Raw genomic sequence first — 26,080 nt, forward strand, 5'->3', positions numbered from 1 at the left:
CAGCACCTCAAATTGGGACTCAAGGCTCATATACAATTTCAACCAGGACTCTGGCCCGGCCCCGTGTGCTCTCTTCACTCCCATCCACCCTGCAAGGAGATGGTTAGTGTCCACTGATGTTTTGGAGAGAATCCCACGACAGCCTCAATAGGGTTGCTCCTCTTGACTCAAATGCAGTTCAACAGTAGAAAGTTCTTTTGATGCAAGGGCCTTTCAGGGAAGTCAAAAATCAACAGAAATAAACAAATTCTAAAAATGCTCCCTGTTGTCAGGGTGCTGTGGTGGCTCAGTCGGTTGAGCATCTGACTTGGCTCAGGTCATGATTTTGTGGTTCATGGGTTCGAGCCCCGCATTGGGCTCTGTGCTGACAGCTCAGAGCCAGGAGCCTGCTTCGGATTCTGTGTCTCCAGCTCTCTTTTGCCCCTCTCCCATTCGTGCTCTGTCTCCTTTCTCTCTCTGTCAAAAATAAACAAACAAAAAAACCCTCTCTATTGTCTATTTTATAGTTGAATAACAAATGAGGTCAGGGCTAATGTCTGACACAGGTATGATAAAGGGGTGAAATTCAGTTGGGGGACTCTCAGGCATCTATGAAATGTGGCTTGGGCAGGTATTTTTGGGTGTTGACTCCCCCAAATCTCATGATGTTGGCACCTTTGTGACTGGACAAAAGGCTCAGCCTTGGTCAGGGGATTGCAGTTGACTCTGAGATATGGTTTGAAATCTACAGTATGGACACCAGGCCTGAGCCAGGTGATTCTGGAATCACTTCCTTGACTACCAATCTATATAGAGTCTCTGCTCCCCTCCGCTCTGACTGCAACCCCTCAAAACCTTGGCCTCAGGGATACAGGAAGAAGCCACCCGGGCTCCAGTGAATCAACCCACTGCCCAAGACAGGATGAGATGATATATAAATGAATGAGAGAATACATAAATGAATAAAGGAAGCTGTGTTCCAATAAAACTTTATTTGGCCCGTCCTGATCAAGTTTAATAGATATTTTTAAAACATGAGTAGTTATAACAATTCCTCTATAATAACAATTATTATGAACTCCTGGTCAAGGTCAGCAGCTTGTTCCTTTACCAAAAAAAGTAAAGCCACTCTCTGAGGACAAATGGCACATGAGAAGTGGTGTATATTTCCTTTTCTTTAAAAAAAAAAAAAAAAAAAAAAAGAAAGAAAGAAACCCAAACACTTTGTATTTACATTTTTTCCATTTAAAAATTGGTCAGTGTGATTAATTCTGTTTTTAAATATAAGCTTCTAACGTGTTGCAGGTTTCAATGTACAACTCCTAGTTAGCTGATAGATTTAAGGTGCTGTTGAGGTGAGGGTGAGCACAGACCAAGGCCAATGCGGGGGAGTCTTCCAGACTGGCTAGACTTCCTGTGGGTAACTTTGGGGGGGGCGGGTTCCTGGGGGCGAGGCAGAATACCAGTGGTGGGAATGGCAGAACATTCCAGGGAATGGACTAGACTTCCTCAGAGGGCTCGCTGTGCCTGCATACCATCACCCCAGGCCCCGTGTGGGAGTACACCTCCGGGTGGGCATCGTCCAGACTCATCCTGGACTATGCTAGGAGCGGCCTGGTTGCTTTGAAGCCCTTCCTGTGTCTCGGGGTCCCTATGCTGGTGCCCGACTCCTGAGGACCTCTGCTGTTGGCACGTTGCCTTTCACGTCCTTTCTGGATTCCTTGTCCCCAAGGCCACTTGCTTTCCCTGCATTTCTTTAGGGCCTGCTCTTTGCCAAGGCTAAACGGATGATCAAAATCAAGGGCAGTATTCATGAAACATGATAGGTCCCATGTGAAATCTTCTCTCCTAACACATTCGCTCGATGGCAGGCACCTCATTGCCTTGTTTCCTCCAAATGAGCAATTCATGCCAAGAACATGAGTTTCCAGGGTAGGCTGGGAGAGGAGTTCTGTATATGTCTGCCGGTGGGTTCTGGGTATGTGGGTGGGTATGTGGCTGGAGGGATTCGTGGAACTTTCGTCTTCAAACTCACCTGTGAATGACAGCCTCTGGGAACTGGGGCTGTGACCTTGCATCCGTGCATGTGTCAGGAAAGTGCATAGGGAGTTCTGGAGGAGGTGTGAGCACAGGCATGGAAGATGAGTTCTCGTACCTACAGACCCCAAACTGGTCTGATCTGAAACAAGGTTTTCAGATCACACAGGGGTGAGGCAAATACAGGGGCGTGGCAGATGGGAATATTTAAGTCCTCGAGGAACCAGAAAATATATGGTTGGTGACTAGGGTAAAACTGGCTCAGTTTCCAATTTTGGAATATAAGAAACATTCCTCTGAATGAACGATCGAATAGGTCAGATGGTAATGAGCAGGGAAGAAACATCTTGGACTAAGTTTTCTGATTGGAAAGCCAGAGGGAACCCCAGCCGAGGAAGACAGTGGCCTAGGCTTCAAGGCTTGAAGACTGGGCTTCGAGGCTTGCCCTGACACAGACTAGGCCCTAATCATAACCACATCACTCAGTGTCTCTGGGCCTCACTGTCCTTCATCTGTTAGGCCAGATCATTTCAACACTATACCAGCAACATTCCTTGGAACCCAGCCAGGTGGTAGGGCTTGTCGACTGCCCTTTAAGACACCTTTCTTCCCCACACACCGCCCCTTATAAAACGAAGGGCCCCCTCTTTGCTGGGAAAGTGATCAACCCCCAAACTAGGCTCCTGTTCAAACCTGCTCCCAGAGGTTAAAGGCTAGTTATTAAGGCAGTTTAAGAAATGGACATTCTTCTCCCTCCTCGGATCCTTCCTGTGTTCTGCTAACCCCAAGGCAGCAGAGAGGGTTGGAAGGGGCAGTGGAGGTGCCAGGGAGGCACCTCTTCCTGCCAAGCCCAGCTTCCCGGGGGGGGGGGGGGCCTCTAGGGGGCCTGGAGCTCCTTTCCCCCTCACCACCTTTCTTTGGAGAAGGCCTCTGTCTGCACAAGATCGCCAGGGTGCTCAGAGATGCACCCACCATTGAGGTCACCCAGTTTATTGTCTGGCAGGTCCTCCGGGTTGGTGCAGAGCTTCAGGGCGCGGGAGATGAACACGTCCAGGTCGAACTGGGGGCTCCCGCCCCCGTCGATGGGTGCGGGGTGGCCCGGTGGAGAGGCAGACAGGCGGCGCTCGGGGCTGTCGGGGGGTGGGCTGGCGCGCTCGGGGCCGACCTGCGTGCTCTTGACCCACTGCGCGATCTCCAGGAAGAGGCTGGCCGGCTCGTCTTCCCGTGGCCCGGCGTCTGCGGCCACCGCGGCACTGGGGGGCGCCCCGGCCGCCTGCTTCCAGTGCGACAGGTCCAGAATGAGCTTGGGCTCCGAGTAGTGGTGCGGCTTGTTGTCGCGCCACAGCAGCTTATCCAGGTAGGACGGCGAGCCCACTTTGTAGTCGCAGGAGCGGCCGCAGTCGGCCTCGAAAGCGCGCTCCATGGACGAGTGCGAGCGCTCCAGAAAGCGCTCGGAGCTGCTCTGCGAGTCCTTGCGCGGATCCACCTGCACGTCCTCAGCCAGCGGCGCGGAGCCCGCGCGCGGGTCGCGCTGTACCTCGCTGGCGTCCTGACACCTGTCCGGCCTCCACTCCAGGTCTGATGACAGGCTCACAGGGTACCTGCAAAGGTTCAGACGGACAGAATGGTGATTGTCCAACCTCGGGTGAGTTGGCTTCCTGGAGGGAGGCAGCCCCCTCATCCCGGTCTGCCACCCACAGGCGGCCTTTCCATTCCTTCCCTGTCCCTCGAGTCTTGTGACCCCCACCTCCCGAGGTAGGAGAGTGATGGGACAAGGTAATGGTGAGCCTCCAGGGTTCAGGTGGAGGGGCTGATTGTTTGGCTTCACCCTTGTATTCTTCGGTATACATTCAGTACCCTACAGGTATTTCTGGAGCTCCTTACCACCTGCCAGGCACTGGCATTGCCAGACACAGCAATGAACAAAACAAGAAATTCCCTGTCCTCATGGAATCTATTTGCAAGTGCATCCACCTGTGCGGTGCTCCTCACATGCTGACAGATGCACACAGGTGCACACAGATCACCTGGGGACCTTATTAAATTGCAGCTCTTGATTCAGTAGCTCTGAGGAGGGGCCTGAGAGTCTGTGGTTCTAACAAGCTCCCAGGTGATGCTGATGCTGCTGGTCCAGGGACCACACTTTGAGTAGCAGGGCCCTCATGCATGCTTCTCAGCCCCGGCTCAGATTAGAATCACCCCACACCCCCATTTCCGACTCAGTAAGTCTAGCGGGGGGGGGGGGGCATCAGCATGGTTTTAACATGTCCCCAGGTGATTCTGAGGTACAGCCAGGACTAAGAACTCTTGCCCCATTGGATCTGGTTGGATGCCCCACAGCACCCTGCATCCGTGCAGTGCAGATGGGATCTGTGGAAAGATCATAGACACCCTCAGGAGAGGCCAAAGGTCTTGGAATTCTGCCTTCTGTCAGCTGCCCTGCAGCCACAGACAGCGAGCAAAGTCAGCTGGCCGAGAGCAAACGAAGGGCAGCGTGCAGGCCGGGCCCTCTCCTTCCCCTGCCAGGTACTTCATGCAGAACAATGTGGAGGGAGAGAGCGCAGAGGAGGCAGCCGCCAGCTGCTCACGGTACAGGATGCCCAGTGCTCAAACCCAACACACTGAGGATGGGCAGATTTGGCCACGAAGGGGCAGACGCATGGCAGCAGTCCACACAATGTGGTTTGTGAGGCACAGGAAGGCTCCGGTACGGCCCGCCCGCCCTCCCAGCAACGCCATTAGGGCAGGAGTCGCTCCCAGAGGTGAACACAACACTGCCTCCTCGCACAAGGGGCCTGGAAATTGCAGAGATTTCTAGGAGGAAGAGCTTGTGAAGACCCTTATCCTTGGCTGCTACACGCCAGGGGCCAAACCTTGGTTCTCTGAAGCCTTCACGGCGACTCTGTGGAGTTGGTATTATCACCCTGCCTTACAGATGAGGATGCTGGTGTTTAAAGGTTAAGCCATCTGCACAAAGCAGGAGGGCCTGCAGGAAGGAGTCTGCCATTGATTGGCACCTCTCCCTCAGGCGGGTGTTAGGGGCAAGTTAGGAGCAGAAGCGTGTCAGGTCTAGAAACGGTCCGAGTTGGTGGGCGGTGGCCAGAGAAACCCTGCAGCACAGCCATGAGAAGCATGGGATGCGCCCCTCTGGGCCCTCACAGGCTGTGGAGTGGAGGGGGAGGGGCTGAGGGACCACAGTCAAGGGCGGGACTAACATGGGGGGTAGCGGTCGGAAGAGTCTTCATTAATCTCTATTTGCTGGCGACTCTTGATAACAACAATCCACGACAACAAACCAACAAACCTGTCCCAAAATAGCAACATTGCCCTGGCCCTCCCTCGGTGCCTCCTTAACCTGAAACCGATCATCTGTCAAATGACAGAAAAGGAAAACTAGCTCATCTGTCACTTATGTAACTAGCTGTCACATTCCCACAGCAGCGGGGCTCCCACTTAGGGCCCCTCGGAGTCCTAGCTGCTAAGCAAGCCCTCGACTTCTATTTCTAAACCGAGCAGCTCTCGGCTCTCCCTCCCAGGATTACCAGATGGTGATGCCCCAATGTTTAGCTGCCTGAGCCCACGTCAGAACAGGAAGGGACCTAACAAACCATAACATGCCTGCACAGAGATTGTTAAAAATGTGTGTGTTCTACCCTCCTCTGAATCACTCACTGGTAGTGGCCTCCGGGCACACGACGTTGGGGAGGACTCTGAGGGCGAGCCCAATTTGGCAGGAAGGAGTCCTGTGATGGCTCAGCAGTGTTGACCCAGAGGCAGACCAAGGAGGCCCCACACGAGGTAGCTATTAGCTGTGTGGCAAGACGCTCATCTCTAACCTCTCTGGGCTGTCACTTCATCATATGTCAGTGGGCACTAATAATAATGGCACGTCCCTTCATGGCATTTGTCAGGAGGTGCAAATGATGTGAGCCACGCGAAAGTGTTGTGTAGTAGTAAGTTTTCCATGGTTGCCCTGCCGTGCACTGGTGCAGCCTACTTTGCTAGGGCAGATTCCCATTCTGCTAGAAGTGAGCTCCAGTGATGGGTGCTCCTTAAATGCTTGCAGAACACTGTATGGAGCCCTGTGTCCAGTATACCCAGGGTGGGGGCGGGGGGGGGGGGGGGGGGGGGGAGGCCGTATTGCACCAAGGAAGGTCCCCGACCCACACATGCTCATCTACTGGGAACACCTGGGGACAGGAGAGAAGGGCAGGAGGCTAAGTTGGAGAAAGCACCCGTGGGCTCTAGAGCTTGGGAGACAGAGGGAAAGGTCATGGCGCATCATGGGGGCCAAACAGAAATGGGAGTATAAGAGCGTGGATTCTAGACTTCAGGGCTGGAGGCCTCTGGAACTGCACCTGTCCCAGTTGGAGAGCTGGCTCTGGTTGGCGGCCATCAGCAGGATGTCGTCGATCTCATCTTCGATGCGGAAGGGGTGCTGTGAGGTGGGCTCGTCCTCGGGGCACGAGTATGGGCTCATGTAGGGATGCTGCAGCCCCATCTCTGCTGTTAGGCGATCCATGGGGTTAAAGGTCAGGATCTTCTCTAGAAAGTCAATGGCTGTGGGGAGCAAAACAGGACACGAAGGTCACTCATTGCCCTGCCCGCAGAGAATGCGACTCTTCTCTGACATTTGTTTTTGTACTTTCCCCTTTGTAAAAAGGTTTTTAGCCATTTTCTTTCTTGTGATCCTCACCACGACCCAGTGACAAATTCAGAGCAGAGACTGATTTTTGACTTCACAAATGAAATCAACAGAGGCCCAGCAGGGTAAAGTGACTTCCTAAAGTCACTGCTGGTTAGAGAAGGCCTGGGGCGAGAACTCTGCCTTAGGGTGGATTTCTCCAGAGACAGGGGTGGGGATGTAGGTAGTTCAGTGGTAGTGATCCCGGAAGCCCTGGTAGGGGAGTGGGAAAGAAGCCCCGACAAGGTGTGCTCTTGAGCAGGTTCCTCCTGTGGTCACCTGGGGCTCGGTTCCCCTGTGGGAGGGATCCTCTAGGAGACAGCGTGGGACACACTTCAGAGGTGGCTCCACTTGTGATGTCGGGGGGAGCTGAGGTATCTCTATGCCCACTCCCATGTGGTGGGGGTTGCATGCTGCTGGGGGGGACAGAGGAGCCTGTGGCTCCCAGGTGCCAGCAGTGACAAGCCTCCACTGAGAAAGGTCACTGAGAAAGTGTGGCAGGTGGGTCAGGACCAGGGCTCCTGAGTCTAGTCCTTCTATGACATATTGCCCCTGGAGGTTTGACAAACAAGGGCAGGCAGGCTTGATATTAAAAATATTTAGCCACCAGGCTGCAGCTCTTCTGGGGACTAGGGACTAGATCAAGGGGAGATCCGAGGCAGCTGGAACCTGGATAGGCAGGGACACTCAGAAGCCTTGGGGAGTGGCTCGTTGCCAACCAGCATGAAAGTACATCGAGATACCGGCCGCCAGTCGGGGGGGGGGGGGGGGGTTTGGGTGTGCACCGGCCAAGCATCAGCTCTGCACTCAGGTACTGGTGTCCTTTCTCCCAAACGGGGGTGGGGCCAGCCATGTGCCCTGTGGGCTCTGCTCTGGGTTATCTCAGGGCAAGGTCTACCTCTCTGGAGGTTTGCATTAACTCTGGGTGCTGGAGGCCCCACTTAAATCATGACTTGGCTAATCGTGTTACCGCCCTCGAGGTAAGGGAGAAATGCAGCTGAGCTCAAGGAGTTCAGCCAGCACCACGACCCTGCCCCTCACTCCAGCCCTGGATCTCTTTGCAGGAAGATTCACCAATGATTCAGGAAACTGACGGATTCACAAGGCCACTGGCTTCCCAGGAGGACACGGCACTTCTCTGTAACCCTAGACGGAAAGATCAGTAATGCAAGAGTAACCCTGATCACCGCCAAGTGCTCTGGGGTTCAGGGGGTGCTTCTCGGTCGGGGCTGCCAGACCTGAGAGAGCGTCACAGATTCTGGGAAGAAATCGGGCACCGCAGCGCACAGCCCCGCTCTGGTACTGCCTGGCTCCAGGCGGGGCAAGTCTCTCCCTCTTGGGGCCGCCTCCCTCTCTGGGCCCGACCTATTACTCTGGACCTTCTGACAAGGAGAGGAGAGAGTTGAAGCTCTAACCAGAGGCAGGCTTTGTCACCATCATCACTGTTACTGATAAGCACCCAGCAAACCCTGAAGCTGGAAAGGGCCACTCCACGGACTCTACTAAGAATCAGTCTCCTCTTTCCTCCCTGATAGCTCGTCTTCTAGCACGTGCCCACACACTTCTGGAAGCCCAAATATTAGAGCCTCCTTATATCTCACCCAAAGCTGTCCCCCTTTAACCTCCGCCCCTAAGCCTAGCTCTGCCCTCTGTGGTTCCCATGTGTCGGCATGTTCTCTCTTCCCCATGATTGGTTCCCTCACAATTCAAGGCAGCAGCAGCCGGGTCCTTTGCAAGCCCCCCCACTCCATCTGGCACACGCTGGCCCACATCTCCCAGCATCCCCTGCAGTTTGATGTGGTTGTGTGATGGGGGCCTTTGGGGGCGTGGAAGTGACGTGTATACCCCACTTTCAGGCCACATGCATAAAGATCTCTTGCAAGAGCCTCTGCTCTCTCTTCCCCTGGCTTCGACCAAAAGTGGGTGTCCAGGGGGACCTTGAAAGCTGCGTGTTAAAGATGGCGACACCTTTCTGACAGCCTGGGTCCTGGGCAGAGCCCCAGGCTCCCACACTCTGTCCGGACTTGAGATGAGCCATGCATACACTGCTAGCAGGATCACTCGGAAGGTTCCAGGTTTATCTGCCACAGTGTTAGTTTTGCCTCAGCGTAGAAACCCTACCCACCCAACCCCCTCCAACTCCTCTCCTCTGGACTCAATCTCCCCACATGTTTTGAAGGCATTTCTAATATGAGACTTCTGTACAATTTTGTCACATTCCTGTGGCCCAGTAGACTCCAAACTGGACTTCCCAGAGCCCCAGGGGTTCTAGAAGGATTCTCAGGGGCAGTTCTGGAGACTGAGAGGCAGGTCAGCAGGGCCCTGAGGTCCCCATTTCTGCTTTAGCCAGAGCACTCCTTTTACTTGTTTTGATAATAGATTTCTTCACATCTGTCACTTATGATATATTTTTTTTTATTTAAAAAAAATTTTTTAGGGGCGCCTGGGTGGCGCAGTCGGTTAAGCGTCCGACTTCAACCAGGTCACGATCTCGCGGTCCGTGAGTTCGAGCCCCGCGTTGGGCTCTGGGCTGATGGCTCAGAGCCTGGAGCCTGTTTCCGATTCTGTGTCTCTCTCTCTCTCTCTCTCTGCCCCTCCCCCATTCATGCTCTGTCTCTCTCTGTCCCCAAAAAAAATAAGCGTTGAAAAAAAAAAAATTAAAAAAAAAATTTTTTTTTTAATGTTTATTTTTTAGAGAGAGACAAAGTGAGCAGGGAAGGTACAGAGAGAGAGGAAGACACAGAATCTGAAGCAGGCTCCAGGCTCGGAGCTGTCAGCACAGAGCCTGATGCGGGGCTGATGCGGGGCTCGAACTCACAAACCATAAAATCGTGACCTGAGCTGAAGTTAGATGCTTAACTGCCCAAGCCACCCAGGCACCTCTATGACATAATTACTTCTTATAGTAAATGGAGCTCAAAACTGATGCCCCGATACAGTCTCAGGGACTGTCTCCCTTGTCCCACGCCTGTGGCTAGATGGCTGTGTCAGATGCTGAGGGACAGTCACCTAGACTGTCCTTTGAGCCTCTGGGGGCTACAGCCAGAGAGATACCCCTGCTTCTTCCCAGGCCTGCGGGGCCTCAAATGTACAGGAGAGGGAGTGACTGCAGGTCACCAAGTGCTCTTCGGGGCAGGGGGGCCTGACGCCCTTTCTCTCACTGGTATTTCGTATCAGTGACATCTCCTCCTAAAGCCAGAGATCAGTAGGAGACCTCTTCACGGCCAGAGGCAGGCAAGAGAATTTTGTTTGGAGTTGAGTTTTGGCACGTTGGGAGGGTGGGGCCAGCCTAGCTTTAGTGAACACCTGTTTGGCTACAGGATCGAGTCCAAACTCCTCAGCCTCGCAGTCCTTCTCACCTCTCCAGCTTTACTTCCTACCACCGGGTCTGTGACTCGTCCAGCCGATGTGAGCCCTTACCACGTCCCTCGGTCCAGCTTCTCTGTCCCTCTCGGTGCGTGGTGGCTCCCTTCCTCTCCCCAAATACCCGGGGCTCCCGCCGGCCCCTTTGGATGTGTTCCTTAGTCTTTGTTCTCATCTCTGGCAGGTGTTCCTGGTCTTCCCAGCAAGACCACCTCTTGTGTTTCTGAACTTCCATCCCTAGCACTCTGGTGGCTTAATAAACGTCGGTGGATGCTGCTGATGACAGTGACAGTGAGGAGCTTTATCCCTCTCAGGACCAACTCCGATTTTGCCAAGACAAAGCCCACCACTCTGAGAGCCAAGTCCCCGATGGGCTGCTATGTGTGTGGACATGGGGGACACGTCCCTGATCCAGAATTCCCGAGAGGTAAACGCACCTCTTGTCTTGTGGTGGGATTTCTACAGGGGCCTAGGACTCAAAGTAAAGATACATGGGCTGAGTCTTAGTTGGTGGTGAATCAAATGATCCCTCTTCTCCTTTAATGAAGGGAAAACTGAGGCAGCTTATGATTGAATGGGGATCATGGCCAAGGACATTTCTGAAAGACATGGTTAGTGCTTTCCTGATGGTCTAATTTGTAATAAGGACACAAAGTGGCACAGAATAAATATCCATTTTATAGCCTCCACTGCAGCCAGGTAGGGCTGTGGGACTAAGTTCTGGCCAACGAAACAAGAGTGACGGTGAGGTGTACAAATTCTGGCCCATGACCTTAAGGGCAAGGGGACCTGCCCTCCTTCCCTACTTTCCTCCAGGTGGTAAGAGGGCAGAATAATAAGATAGAAGGCGCTTAGGCCCCTGGGTGACTTTGTATAGCAGGCTCAGCATGTTGGGCCTGGACTGTTTGCTTTTAGATTATTATATAAGAGAGAAATAAACTTCGTAACTTCCTTTTACTTTTCTTTTCTTTAAATATTTAATTTTAAGTAATCTCTACACCCGTGTGGGGCTCGAACTCACAACCGGGAGATCAGGAGTTGCACGCTCCACTGACTGAGCCAGCCAGATACCCCTTAACTTCGTTTTTCTTAAAAAAGAAATGAATCTTATTTAAATCATTAAGAATTTGGGTCTCTCTTACAATTGGCTGAACCTGTATCCTACCTAATAGAAGGGTCTCCTAAGGAAGCCTCTAGCAAGTATGAGGCCTGGTGATAATGTTAACATTTAAGTTGATGAGTAACTATCCTACGCCCAGGGCTTTACAAATTCTATTTTACTTACTCATCATGATGACCCTATGCGACGCATATCACTATACCCATTCTATAGTTAAGGAAACTGAGATGCAGAGAAGTTAAGAAACTTGCTCAAGGCCAAACAGCTACTCACTGATGGAACTGGGAATTGAGTCTGGGTCTGGGTCTCAAGCTCATAAAACTCACATTCTCTAAGAATGAAACCCTGCCATTTGCAACAACGTGGATGGAACTGGAGGGTATCATGCTAAGTGAAATAAGTCAGGCAAAGACAGATACCCTATGTTATCACTCCTACGTGGAACTTGCGAAACTGAACAGAAGATCATGGGGGAAGAGAAGGGGAAAACAGTTTCAGACAGAGAGGGAGGCAAATCATAAGAGATTCTTAAATATACAGAACAAACTCAGGGTTGATGAGTGAGGGGAGGGTGTGGGGGAGAGGGGAAATGGGTGGTGGGCACTGAGGAGGGCACTTGCTGGGATGAGCACTGGGTGTATGTAAGCGATGAATCATGGGAATCTACACCCGAAGCCAAGAGCACACTGTATACACTGTATGTTAGTTAACTGGACAATAAATTATATTAAAATATAAAAATGAAAAAAAACCACCTCACATTCTCTGCACCGCATCATCAAGGGGAAAAAGATAAAGGGAGAGGAAGCAGGGCAGGAAGGAAGGCAAGTGAAAAAGATGAGAAGGAAAAGGAAGCAAAAACAGGGGTAGACTATGGGAGACCACCGACGACTGCCTTGAGAGGGGCCTGATGGCTGCACTCCAGGGGCCAGTGACGCTCAGCCTGGAAGTAGCTAGAGCAGATTCCTGCTGCAGTGGGGCGGCCTTGGCTCCTACATCTAAGGACTTCGCTCCGTCCTTTTGGAAGGAGACTGCCCCCCCCAGGCCCGCAGGGTGAAGCCAGAGCACGGCCTCCAGGGTGCTGGCCCGGCTGTCCCGCGGAGGTACCTTCGCTGTTCACTTCGGGCAGCAGCTTGCGCAGTGGCCGCTTCACCTCCCAGGTGCTGCTGACGAAGGAAGGCATCACCTTGAGCAGCTCGTCTTTGTCCTCCTCCCGGATCACGGGGATGGTCTCCAGGATGAGCTGCATCTGCTCCAGCTCGTGGGCCCCTGGGGAGCCAAATACCAGATGGTTACAAGGGAGCTGCCCAAGTGGCTGGGGTAAGGGAAACCCCCAGGTGGTTCTAGGAGGCCTGGGAGGGGCAGCACAGGACAGTGGAAGCAGCGCTGGGCCGGGGGCCAGGGTACCTGGGTTCTGGTCTTCCCTCTGCCACTAACTTGCTGTGTGACTGTGGGCAGGTTGCTTGCCATCTCTGGGGCTTGGCTTTGTCAAATGTCTCTGCGTCTGGAATGGACCAGTCTGATATAGACTGATCAGCCAGAGCTAACAGCCGGGTCCAAGACTTCCCAAGTCCCCTTTCCAGATGCCTCTCTGCATGTTCTTTCACAGGCTGGGAAAGGAAATGATTTTAAAACCAGGACTGAGCCTCACCTTTTGGTTTCCAATTAGGAGGATCCCAATGAGGAGGGGGAAATTCAGAAATAACAAATTGGCTTTGGAATGCGTCTTGGGAACTAAGTGGTACTGCTCACTCCTTCAGGCAGTGGGAGGAGGACGGGTTATGCCAGGTCTGCGAAACAGGAGTGGAGTCAGGCATTTATTCGCTCCTTCATTCATTCACTCAATAATGACTTACTGAGCACCTTCTTCCTGGCAGGCATCAGGCAGGAAGCTCGTCCTTAAGGGGCTTCAGACATTATGAGTCTCAGAACTCACAACTCCTGCCGCCCAGACACTGATGCTGTGTCAGCGCTGTGGCCCTGCTGGTGAGGCTCAGGTCTCTCTCTTCCTTGTCCCCCTGGACCTCCAGACTCTTCTTATTTCCACTGCTCCCATTTTCCCTTCTGCTTGAGTACCCCTTCCATTTACCTCTACGGGTTAAATCCTTAACCAAGACTCTCCAAATTCAAGAAGTCCCCAGACTTATCTAGCTGCTCAGAGGGCCCTCCCCTTACCACCAATTCCTACAGGACTCCCATCTGCCGGAAGCTGGTGGCCTATGGTAGGGCCCTTCCATGTCCCCCAACGACGCCCTGTGTAGCACCAAGCACGTGTGGATGCTGTGGTGCTGCCCCAGCGAGTGCCTATAGCTCAGGTTCTATTCTGAAGCGGCCCCTTTGGCTGCCCCCACGGAGGACAGCTCAGGGACTCTGGGAGCCCCCTGAGGGGCCCCTGTCCAAATGAACACTCCAGACTGACTGCTCACAGTCGCAGGGAGAGAGGAGGAAGAGGCTGAAAATGTAGGATAGATGTTTTCAGGGGTCAATCTCAAGGTGTCTGAGTATAAGTAGTCAACTTGATTTTGAAAGTTCTGTGCTCAGTAGACTATTTTTAGCCTCTCCAGTATTTTGCCTGAAATGATAATAAGGTGCCTCCAAGTAGCTCCATAAGGCTGTGCAGGTAATTTCCTTTTGTTTAGTTTTTAAAGTTTATTTATTTATTTGGAGAGAGAGAGAGAGCAATGGACGGGCAGAGCGAGAGGGAGAGAGAGAGAGAATTGCAAGCAGGCTCTGCGCTGTCAGCACAGAGTCGGAGGCGGGGGCTCGATCTCAGGATCAATGAGATCGTCACCTGAGCTGAAATCAAGAAGAGTTGGACGCTTAAGCGACTGAGCCACCCAGATGACCCCATACAGGTCATTTTAAAGAGAAAGACCAGGATGTTTTGTGATTGGCATGCTGTGTTGTTTTTTTTTTTTTTTTCTTCTTCTTCTTTTTTTGCACTCAGTTTGCCCTTTTTACAGAACGCCACTAGAGGAGAAGTCAGATGACATGGCTAGTGACTTACCAGCAAAGAGCATTCTCCCCGTGAGCATCTCGGCCAGGATGCAGCCGGCGGCCCACATGTCGATGGCTTTGGTGTAGTTGTTTGGGGAGAGGAGCAGGCGTGGTGAGCGGTACCACTTAGTTACCAACCCTTCCGACAGATAGCCCTGGAAGACAAATAAAACCCAGTTCTGATGATCAGCCATGTGTAGATACCCTCTGTCCCAAGCACCTCCTTCGAGGATCTCTCCCCATCTGAAGGCAGCACCCCTTTCTGGATCCCTTCACTGTTGAACCTTACCTGAGGCCCAGGGGTTCTCCTCTGTGGACAGGGAGGCAACATACCAATATTTCAGAAAGAATACTTTCCCACCCCAACTTGATGTAACCATGCAGAACAAATCTGCCCTCATCTAGTAAGAAGATGGATAAATAGGAACCACAGTCAAGTTCATTACCACCATCAATGGAGTAATGATGAGAACCTGGAATTTCATTCATCCAGTGACTGCATCTCAGAAATAGCCCTACATTTGAAATCAAGCCAGTTACTTTGGTGCTGATGAGTAGAATTAATGTGGCTACAATGTCAGAGACACCGAGCCCCTGCTGAAAATGGATAAGGCCAGCTTCGTAATGGGTGCAGGTGAACAGCATGTGGAAACAGCCCTAAATGGCAGAGTGGACACAGCTTTGGTTGGCTCAGAGGATTCTGGGAGTTCTACAGCGTGTCTTTTTGGCAGACAGGTGTACTAGCTGACTTCAGCCACTGCTCAGGGATTTGTGCTCTGGGATCGAATCCTTCCCTATAAGATATGGTGATGACATAAGTGTTTTAGCACAGAATGGAAAATATAGCCAGGCAATTTGGAAATTGTTTTCTACATAATTCAGAACGTTTACCCCACAATGTAACCTGTGAGGTGTCCATTTGGATTACCTGGAACAGTCTCTTTAAATTGAGAAGGTAGACCCATTTGGGGGTCAAGGTGAGACAATTCAGACTGAGGGGATACCATGGGAGACTTTAGGGATGGTCTTGTTATCTGCTGATGGAACCCCCCATTTAGCATTTGAATTGTCCTTTTTACTGACTGAAGAAGTATCACAGACCCAGGCTAAAGCAGATGAAAACTTAAGAAGCCCAAATACCCAGGAGCTTTTGATCAACATCTAGACTCTCTTTATGTGTTAAGCAAAGATTTATTAAATGTTTGAAACCTTCTGAGAGCCTGCATTATGACAGCGGTTTTCTCTCCTCTGTGGCACATACTTGAGGGACTCAAACTGGTGGAGGGAAGCGGGGAGAGAGGAAATGACACAGAGCTTCCCCGATCTCAATGCTCCGACCCAAATGGACTCCTTACAATCCCCTCACGTCCCCTTCTGGTCACCTGCCTTTCCCCCAGCCCCCTAGCGACCACTGCTTTCTGTCCTCTAGTTTTGCTTTATACAGAATGTCCTATAAATGGAGTCATAGCTGCTTTTTGAGGTTAAATTCCTTCCATTAGCATAATGCAGCCAGACTCATACATGTTGTTGTATGTGCAGTAGGTTGTTAGGAGTTTAAGTTTGATTCTAAAAATTACAGACACTTGGGATGCCTGGCTGGCTCAGTCAGTAGAGCATGCAACTCTTGATCTCAGGGTTGTGAGTTCAACCCCCATGTTGGGTGTAGAGATTACTTAAAAAGAAAAAAAATCTTAGGGCACCTTGGTGGCTCAGTTGGTTAAGTGTCCGACTCTTGGTTTTGGCTCAGGTCATGATCTCATGGTTCATGAGTTCAAGCCCCACACTGGGCTCTGCACTGACAGTATGGAGCCTGCTTGGGATTCTCCCACCCCCACCCTGCCCACCCCCATCTCAAAACAAATAAAAATTTTAAAAAATACATAAAATAAAATCTTTAAAAAAATTACAGACACAAGCCAAACGGTAGAAGTTCACTTCTGGGTGGGTGGTTCGTAAATAAAGAATGGTCTGATTTATTTTCTAGTCAGAGGCTGAGACTGCCAGAGACTAAAGCGGAGTCACCCAGAGGGGAGGTGATATAAGGGGAGTTTTCTCTGATATGTAAATGAACAGTCTTTTAGGGAATGGAATTTCCTGTAATTAACTTCTGGCTCTCTGCAGCATCTAGGACTGCAGTGGGCACACAGAGGGGTGGGGGTGCGGGGGCTTCCTTCCAGAAATACATGCCTTGAAAGTAAAACAGTGATGTTTGCCTGGCAACACTGCCCCTGGGCCAGAAATAAGGGCCAGGCCATGATAGCAGCTAAGAAAGTTCACTCACAGCTCTTCCTTACTTTTGAATGAAAATCTAGAACCTGATGCTTTTTCCTTAACTGCTAGCTGCCGCTTCTCTCTGGTTGGTTACTTGCCTCTCAAGCCCTTTTGAAAATATAGAGAAGACATACTGATGTGTTTCAGAAGCCATAGGGCAGAGGAGAATTTGGGAACCAACAGGAGGCTCTCTTCCTGGTTGGTGGGGCAGACCTGGGGACATGGTGGCAGGGGTCCTGCCCTCAGCTGGGATGAGCCCGCGGTGTCTGAGCAAGAGTGGCTCTGGGACCCACAACATACTGGTGATCTGAATGCAAGAAAGTTTCAGTGGAGTGATTGGGCAAAAGTCAGAATCCTCTAGAATGAAAAGAAAATATCTTTAAAGAATATCCAGGAGTGGAGACTCAGTTTTATCAGAAGGGCTCACAAATCAGTAAGTACATCGGCTCAACTGATATCCTTAAATGGCTTTCCTGCCACAGCCTGCGGGTGGGGACAGTTGTAGAGGAGCCTGTCCTCAATCATCAGACCCGGTCTCACACGGTGCACTGTCGAGCGAGTCGGAAGGCATCACGGCTCCGAGGGGACAGGAAACCAACGCTCCTACACTTCCCCGCGGCCACCTCTCAGCACGTGAGAGGCAAGACTGGAGTTGCCCTTTCCTGAGGGTCCCTTTCCTCCTGCCACCCCATCCCTTGGTGTTCCGGTGGGAAGCTGATTCCGGAGGTGCTGCTGGGGGGCGGTTGGACAGGGTTTCCCGTCGAGACCCCGTCACGGGACCATCGGGCCTTCTTCATCTATTGCTCTGACCAGTCCATTTTGCTTCTTTGTAAGCGTCAGGTACAGCCAAGGGGAGGCTTTGATTTTGCAAAAGCATCGTCGGTGTTTGGGAAATAATCTAGCAGCAGCCGGCCTCTGAGGAGGGTCATTAGGGACCCCCGACAGATCCAACGGGAAGGTATAATTAATGCTCTGAGCATCTTCTTTGCAGAGGGAGCAGGGGGCACTGTGCTCAGTCCCAGCCGCCTGCCAGGGAATGGAGAACAGCCTTGCTCACCCTCACCCCAGAAGGGTGGGCCCCGGCCCGCTGCTCCAGCGAGCGAGCACAGGGTGGGCTCCCGGTCTGGGCCACTTGTTTCTATGCCTCCACCCGCTCTGAGCCCGATCTCGTGTGTCTGGGAGACAGAAGGAAGGTTGGGGGAGAAGCATGTTCCAATAAGCCTTCCATTTCACCCTTCTGGCCCCTCACGAGGAGAGGGCGAATTTAAATGGGGACACAGTCCCTGAAGAATGAAAGCCCAGGCCACAGTAGCTGAGTGTGTGGTGTGGGGAGGACAAGGTGGGAAGGTTGGTTTCTCCCCTCATACTGAATGGCTGCTTAGGGCTACCCCTGCGTCCAGGCCAGGCTGGGGGGCGGGGGTTCCGACAGCCTCACCTCCTCTACCAGAAGTCTCTGCCAGGTGTTGTCCCTGTGTATGGAAATGAAGGTGATGATTAAAACCTTCCCTGCCTTCAAAGAGCGTATAATGCGGTCAAAAAGATGAAATACTGACTATGATTGTCGGAAGGATAAGGAAATGATCTCGGTCAACATTTACGTGGGACTTGCTCTGTGCCGAGCGCTGTGTTAGCATTTTACATGCATTCATTCTGTAGTCTTCCCATCAGCCTCTCGATGCAGGTTCTGCACAGAGTAGTAACACAACCCGCCCAAGGTCATATGACCAGGAAGTGGCCCAGGATGTCTGGCTCCAGAGCCATGCTCTAACCTGTACGTTGCTGGACCTCCACCACCACGCACATCAGAGTCCTGGTAAGCAGCGAGGAAGAGGCATACTTAGAACGCACAGGGGCATGTCCGTTTAGCAGTGGGTCAGGGAAGGCTCCACGCCGGTGAGGTTTGAGCTGGTCTTGAAGGATGGGGACATCTTAGGTAGTTTTGTGGTGACAATGGGCACCAGTGTGAGTAAAGATTGGGGGGGGGGGGAAGACCTGGAATGTGTTCAGGGGACAGAGAGAAATCTGGGCATGTGGACAAATGGGATGAGGGAAGAGGCAGAGGAGAATGACCTTTGTTCTGAAAGCTAGTGGTTGCCAAGGACCCCCAGCAATGGGAACCAGGGGAAGTGCTTGTGAGATGTACAGATCGCCCAAAGTTACTGGCTTGGAGTCATGGAGGTCCATCTTGAATGAGCTCCCCAGGGAACCCGTGAGCCCCCCGCCCCTCCCAGTTTGAGAACACCAGGAAGAACAAAGGAGGGCTGCAGAATTGGGGAAGGAGGGGTCGGGAGTAGGACAGGAGTTTCACTTTATGCTGGGAGAGGTTGCTCTGCTTTTCCCGTTGGCCCTGGGCAGGCCTTCCTCCTACGGTATGGCTCTTGCTGATTCTTAGCACCGGGGAGGGTGTTGTGGAGCACAGCAGTTACAGGCTCTGCAGTCCTTGTTGCTCGCAGCCTGAAGAAACCTGCAAGCCCTGGCCGACAGCAAGATGCTACTCTCTGGATAGCAGGGGATCATGGGGCTCAGGAAGGCCTTGGGAAAGCCCCCAGGCACCGTGCTTCCTTGCAGCACACAAATACACCCCTGTCTGATCTAGAAGAAACTAGGTCAAGGGAAAAAGCAATCAGGCTATGGAGGAGTAGAATTTTTAGCCTCAGGGGTCAATGGGGGGTGTTGCATGGATGCTGTGATTCTTGTGGACGTGCTAGTTCCCAGAAGACCTTCTGGTGAGCGTGCCGTGGAAACTGAAAGAATACACACAAGGAATGGGAAAGTCACACACGGAAGGGGGGGTGGTGGCATGAAAGCTGCCTTTAGGCATTTGCAAGTCTATCATATGGATGAGGAGTGAGGCTTGTTCGCTGAGACTCTGGGGACACACGTGAGCCAAAGCATGAGACAGAAATCTATGTAATACGATAATAATAGCTAACATTTACCGAACTCCTCAAACTGCTCTGCTTCATATGGATCAACTCACTTCATCCTCATAACACCCCCATGAGGTAGGGACTCTCATTATATCCATTTTTACAGAGAGGAATCTGAGGCACAGAGAGGGGAAGCACTCTATCTATGGTCACACAGGCTGTAAGAGACAAGCTGGGTTCCACCCCAGGCTGTGTGGATGTAGCACCCCCCATCTGAATATGCAGCTCTGCTGCCTTTCACGTGAGGAAACCCTCTAAAGCTAAGTGGGGGACTGGGCTCCTAACAGGCTGAGGTGTCCGGGCACAGCACGGACAAGCTCGTGGAGAGATGTGCCAACACCACCCTCCTGGTGGACATCTAGAGCACAGCTTCCAAGACTGTGGCGTGCACTCGAATACTCAGGGATCCGGGCTGATTGAAAGCAGATTCCGTTTCATCAGGGGGACAAGGTGATGCCGATGCTGCAGCACTGACCTTGGACCAGCAAAGCCATCGCTGACCTTTAATATCACACCTTGCCCTAAGGAATTATGATCTGCCTTGCTCGCAGGCCAGGCAGATTTCTCATTCAGAGCAGCAGGCTGACTTATAATAGGGGTTAATTCTTTGTGTTACAGACACCCATCAAAAGATCATTTAGAAAAACAACACCCTCCCAGAGGCCCCTCTAAGCACAGAGGTACGGTCCCGCGCTCTCCAGTCTTTTCCCCCTGAAGGCATAATTCTTACTTGTGCCAATATCCGTATCAGGCGTGCTAGAAGCCTTTTTAAAAAGACAGAACACCACAGCAAATAGCCGTTCTTATTGTTGACTCCACACTCATTCTATTAAACTCATTTCCATGAAAATGTGCAGCAGGGAACCTCTCAAGCCGAGGAAAGGAACACACAACCTTAAAAGCCAAGTGCACAGCACAATCCTTAGTAAGTCATCGGGTACATTCTGTTTATGCAGCTGAAATGCACACGGGGGAAGGAATAATATGGTTAAATCAGCTGCACTGAGTTTTCATTACCTTCAAGATGCCCTAAATGCTCATATGTCCCCTTTTTTCAGGGCTGCCCCTTCCCCATTCCATGCTCTAGGGGATCCTGTCCAATGAAATTCACAGTCTCTGCCTAGGTTTCCATGGAAATCAACCAAAGCCCAGTTAAGTTCCTATAGGTCTGCAGACTCCATGTGGTTTCCTGTCTTTATATTTTAAAAAATTGTGATAGAACCGCTTTTTTAAAAAAGAATTTATTCTCGGGGTGCCTGGGTGGCTCAGTCGGTTAAGCGTCCAGCTCTTGGTTTTGGCTCAGGTCACGATCTCATGGTTTGGGAGATGGAGCCTGGCATCGGGCTCCTCGCTGGCAGGTGCAGAGCCTGCTTGGGATCCTCTCTCGCTGCCCCTCCCCCACTCACTCTGTCTCTCAGAAGAAATAAACTTAAAAAAGAATGTTTTTTAATACTTTATTTTCAACTGTGGCAAAATACACTCAACATAAAATTCACCATCGTAAGCAGTTTTAAGTGTACAATTCAGCGACACCGAGTAGGTTCGCACTGTTGTGAATCCATCCATCCATCTCACGCAAGTGAGTCTGTACCCATGCAAGACGATCCCAGACTGCGTGCCCCCGGCCCCTGGCAACCACCCATCTACTTCGTCTCTGTCAATCTGGCTGTACCGCCTTTTTGTCACTGGCTTATTTCTCTCAGCATAATCTACTTCCCCTTACCTTTAGGCAGCAGGGAAGTGGGAGCAACGGGGTGGGCTTCCTTTTAAAAAGCACTTTCTTGAAATGCAGTTGCCTTCTAATTCAACTACAGCTTACATCACAGGTAAAAGCTCTGGCCATGACCCTCATGGGGTCCAAACCATGAAGTCTGAATTCTACCACAGTTCAAAGACATGACAAAATGTTTTGTTTGTTTGGAGATGTACAGGGATCGCCGGCTGTCCTCCCGCCATCGTCACCAGGGATGCGCCGCTGAGCTGGTTAGAGAGGTCGATGGAGGGAAGGCTTGTTAAGCTGCTTCAGCCTCAGTTTCCCCATCTGCTTGAGTTCCTGGTCTCCAAGTTTCCCTCTGCAGGGCGCTAGAGTCCTAGGATGCTGCACCACAACACAGCAAACTTTAAATGAGGGGCCCTGCTGGGCCAAAGTGGCTCGTTTTTAATGGGCTGGTCTGTGAGCAAAGACTCCTTTTAGGAAGATGCATTAACTGCCAGGCCATAATTAGACATTTGTCTCGCTGACTTTCACAGGGCAATCTGGCAGCACCCTGGGGCAGCTGCTCTCAGAACTGCTACCCATCAGAAGCACCTGGGGAACTTCAGAGAATCCCGATTCTCAGGCCACCTGCCGTAGCAATGACGTCAGAATCTCTGCGGCTAGGCCCCGAGCATTAGTACTTTTTAAAACTCCCCAGGTGATTTCGGTTTATAGCCACACTTGAGAACCAGTGTCCCATAGACCTTGGTCCACCTGCTTTGAAGGGTAAACAGTGTTCTCAAGGTTCCCCAATTAGTGCGGCTTCTATTTTTAGCTCCTCTCAGGATGAGATGAATCCTTGAATAGCCACAGAGGTCTTCTCTGGGCAGCTGACCCCAAGGAAGTAAAAATTTACTGGAAAGCAACCTATAATAACAACGGCTGCCATTTATTGAAAACGTACGATATGCTAGGACTACGCCAAGTGCTACTTTATTATTGGCCCATTTCATTATTAAAATGACCCTGTGAGAAAAGTATAGAGCGGTGAATAACTTGGCCAAGGCCAGATGAGCTACAAGTTGGCAGTGCTGAGATTCAATCCCAGCAGCGAACAGAACGAAGTCCCTATAATCACGGAGCATCCTTGTTAGCAGGACAGATAGATGAACAAATGAATGTATAACATGTCCGGTGAAGATAGTACTAGGAATGAAAATAAAGCAGGGTAAGGAGATAGAGTGAAGGATTAGGTGGGTGGTCCGGGAAAGCCTCTGTGATAAGGGGACATTAGTGACTCTCGTAGCCATAGGGGGAACATCCAAGATGTTGATCTGTGAGTCCCAAGTCTTCCTTTCTGTCCCCCACCTCCATCCCCAAATGAGAGCAGCACTTTCAACTTTCTCCCCTCACCTAGCAAACCCTCCTTGGAGATCTCTCAACAACATCCAGATAAAAGTAACTGAGAACATCTTTACGCGGGGTAGAGCTAACGTCTGTGGGACACCCATTATGCACAAGGGATTTTTCTTTTTTTTCTTTTTGCCAGCATTAGCTCAGCTAATGTAAAAATAAATACATTTTTTTTTTTCATTTTCTATATGGGGAAATTATTGCAGCCCCTACATCCTCTGCCTGGCTTGATAGGCCCACAGTGGAATCTCAGGAATCGACTGCCAGTCAATAAATTATTTGGAGGTTTGCTGGCCATGTGAATATCACAGGGCAAGGGTAACAGCCATGTTCAACTCCAGCCCTCTGAAATCTTGGGGCTCCCTCAGGTGTGAGCCGCCGCTGTGAATCTCCATCTGACATTATCTTGAGGCTGCATTGTGGTAGCTGGGCCCTTTGTGCTGCTAATCTTGCTGGGGGTCAACCCGGAGGTCAGACTCAGCACCTTAGTGCATCGTTCCCCCCTCCACTCTCAAAAAGAAAGAGAAGGCTAACCCCAGGGCACTGTGGAGTAAGGTGTACAATAATAATGAACATTTGCCAGGGGCTGACCACGTGGCAGGTACCATCCCGAGCTCTCTGTGTTCTTTCATGATTGTCATGATAGTCTCACAGCGTGGGCACTATCACTGTCCCCGCTCTTTGGCAGGGAGTTGAGGCAGGGAAGTCAACGACCCAGTACCAACATCACCCAGTCCCACAGCAGACAGTGCTGTTCCTATTTCTGGCCTTCCCCTCACAGCTGCTCATATACCATCCCTTCCCAGAGGATAAGAATTCTCCCCCGTTTAGCTTACAGAGCATGCTCAGAAGAATAAATGGAACTTTCTTGGGCTTTCCTTTCTCAGAAGGCTCTGAGGCATAAATCACGACCTTTGTTAAAGATAACGAAGATGGAGGGGTGCCTGGGTGGCTCATCTGGTTAGGCATCTGACTTAGGTTCAGGTCACGATCTCCCGGTTGGTGAGTTCGAGGCCCTGCGTGGGACTCTGCACTGACTGCACGGAGTCTGCTTGGGATTCTCTCTTTCTCCCTCTCTCTGCCCCTCCCCGACTTGCGCTTTCTCTCCCTTTCAAAATAAATACACTTAAAAAAAAGAGAACTAAGAGGGAATCGAGACTAAGAAAAGTGAGATGGTCTTGCTTTTTTCTATGGAAGCATGGTCCGGTGGAGTTTAGAAGGGCGTGGCAGATTTTCGAACCCTGGGGGGGCTGGATTATACAGATGGCTATGGGTGGGACTGGCATTGGGCCCAGGCAGCTTACCTGAAGGGGTTAGAAATCCCTATCTCGGGGGCCTTTGAAGGGCAGGAGCCTGGGGAAGTTGGCACTGGTCAGTGCTAAGCTCCTGCTGTGGGCAAGCTCCAGACAGGGTCCAGCCTGTACGTAGGAAAGGAAGTAGCTGCCTGTAGAACGTGGGAGAATGAGCCAGAAAAACTCTGCTACTTCTGAACTTGGCTACCTCTCTGTCCTGAGGCCGGAAAGTCTCCACTACAGAGTCACTGTTTTTAGTTCAGTGTTTCCCAAAATGGGTCAACATCCCCAAAATGCTGGCAGGAGCAGATAACACTGTGTGAACGAACACCCTTGGGGCAAGTGGGCAATAACGAAGAAGTTTATTTACAGTCTCAGGATCTCCTAGGTGGGGATTCAGGATATACCACCTGTCATACCTCTTTGTCCACATAACCATTGTTTTCTAGGTGTATCCTGGGGACCAATCTTTCTCCAGATGCCTTGGGAAAGACTGGGCCAGGTCCTTGTTCACACGTTTACTACCTGGGAGAGGAAACATATTGACCTATTAGCCATTGTCTTCTACTATATTAGCAAGGTCTAATGTCATCATGGCTCCTGTGGAATGAAAACTCACACTTCGAGCCTCACTTATCTCTGGGCCCCTGAGGGCAGGGACCGCTTATAGCTGCTGTGCCCCAGGTCCGCAGGCAGGAGAGGCTGAAGGCACAGGTGACTACATGGTACAAAAGCCCTCAGAAATGTTGGCTACTCAGAGTTCACCGAGACTCTGGCCTCAAGGGTGGGCAGTGCAGGCCCGTGGGGGTAGGGCAGGCCTGTTGGATGGGTGCCGTTGCCCCCTTCCCCCAACCACTGGGGAAGCACAGGCTGCAGGGGACGGAGGAGGCCTGTGGGTGGGCTGGTCGAAAGGCCCTGACACCAGCTCCAGCCCCCCTTCAATGTTGCTTCTGTCAGGGTCAGAACCCAGCTCTGGGCTCAGTAACCCTGTCTGCCCCTGCCCTCAAGAAGGGTCTTCTCTCCTTGGCCGCTGGGCTGCCTGGATCACATTATTAATCAAGGATCGCATCTTGTCTCTGCAGAAACACTTCTCTTCCAAAAAAAAACCCTGCAGGTCCCCAGCACACATCTCATTTCTGAAATGTCTCACTCGCTGAGGGACCGCCCGAGTCACCTGCTCTGGGGAATTCCGGTCCCATTTCAGAAGCTTTGTTGACAGGCATTTCTTAAATGTTTCTGGTGGGTCTGGCTGTGTGTGAGGGACTCTGAGTTGGGGGGCTGTCCTCAGGGAGCTTACAAGCCAATTCTGCACAGGCAGTCTGCTGGTTTGATTGCAAAGACCATCATTAAGTCAGGGACACTCAGTGCTGGGCGAGGGAAGGGTGGGGCAGTCACTGTGTGAAGACGTTTTGGAGGCCTCTTAAAAATATGAAATTATGGGGGCGCCTGGGTGGCTCGGTCGGTTAAGCGTCCGACTTGGGCTCAGGTCATGATCTCACGGTCCGTGGGTTCGAGCCCCGCGTCGGGCTCTGTGCTGACAGCTCAGCGCCTGGAGCCTGTTTCAGATTCTGTGTCTCCCTCTCTCTGTGACCCTCCCCCGTTCATGCTCTGTCTCTCTCTGTCTCAAAAATAAATAAACATTAAAAAAAATATATGAAATTATGAACACAAAATCAGGTGTGAAATTGAGTATTTATTTTTGAATCAGAAAACTGCAGATTAAAAATTAGAAAAAGCTGGCAAATACTATGAACATCACATAATTCACAAAAATAACATTTTTACCAATTAGCTGCTTGCCAAACTGCAGGTAGCGAACACGTGAATGTACTGCATAATCTCTGATCGTCTCTTCTATGATAATTTTGTTTAAAAAACTTTTCAAGGTTTATTTTATTTTTGAGAGAGAGAGAGAGAGTGACAGAGTGCGAGCAGGGGAGGGGCAGAAAGAGGAGGGAAATAGAGAATCCAAAGCAGGCTCCAGACTCTGAGCTGTCAGCACAGAGCCCGACGTGGGGCCCAAACCCATGAACCGTGAGATCATGATCTAAGCCGACGTTGGACACTTAACTGACTGCACCACCCAGGCACCCCTCTGTGACAATTTTGTAATATACTTTTGTTACAGCCAGAAGTTAAAGCTAGTTCAGTCTGAACTAGAAAATCAATGAATTAGAACTGAATCTATGAATCTATGAATTAGAATTTAGTTCAGTCTTAACTAGAAAATCTATTTATGAATTGAAAATCTAACTCAGTCTTTCCTCTATTATGGCGGACACTTTAGAATGATTGGTA

General features: G+C 51.1%; 1 protein-coding gene across 2 annotated transcripts in view; it reads right to left on the reverse strand.

The window, feature by feature from the left end:
• Positions 1 to 951: 951 nt before the first annotated feature.
• The window catches only part of MAPK4 (mitogen-activated protein kinase 4), a 152,274-nt gene continuing 127,145 nt past the window's right edge, over positions 952 to 26,080 (reverse strand). For both annotated transcript variants that reach the window (XM_040478820.1, XM_040478819.1), the window contains exons 3-6: positions 14,191 to 14,335; positions 12,291 to 12,452; positions 6,375 to 6,576; positions 952 to 3,617 (exon numbers count right to left, since the gene is read on the reverse strand). In XM_040478820.1, coding sequence (XP_040334754.1) covers positions 2,921 to 3,617; positions 6,375 to 6,576; positions 12,291 to 12,452; positions 14,191 to 14,335 — 1,206 coding nt within the window. In that variant the 3' untranslated portion in view covers positions 952 to 2,920. The remainder of the gene's footprint in view (positions 3,618 to 6,374; positions 6,577 to 12,290; positions 12,453 to 14,190; positions 14,336 to 26,080) is intronic.

This window comes from Herpailurus yagouaroundi, unplaced genomic scaffold (assembly GCF_014898765.1).
Source record: "Herpailurus yagouaroundi ecotype Mexico unplaced genomic scaffold, PumYag 142, whole genome shotgun sequence".
In the NCBI taxonomy this organism is placed as follows: domain Eukaryota; kingdom Metazoa; phylum Chordata; class Mammalia; order Carnivora; family Felidae; genus Herpailurus; species Herpailurus yagouaroundi.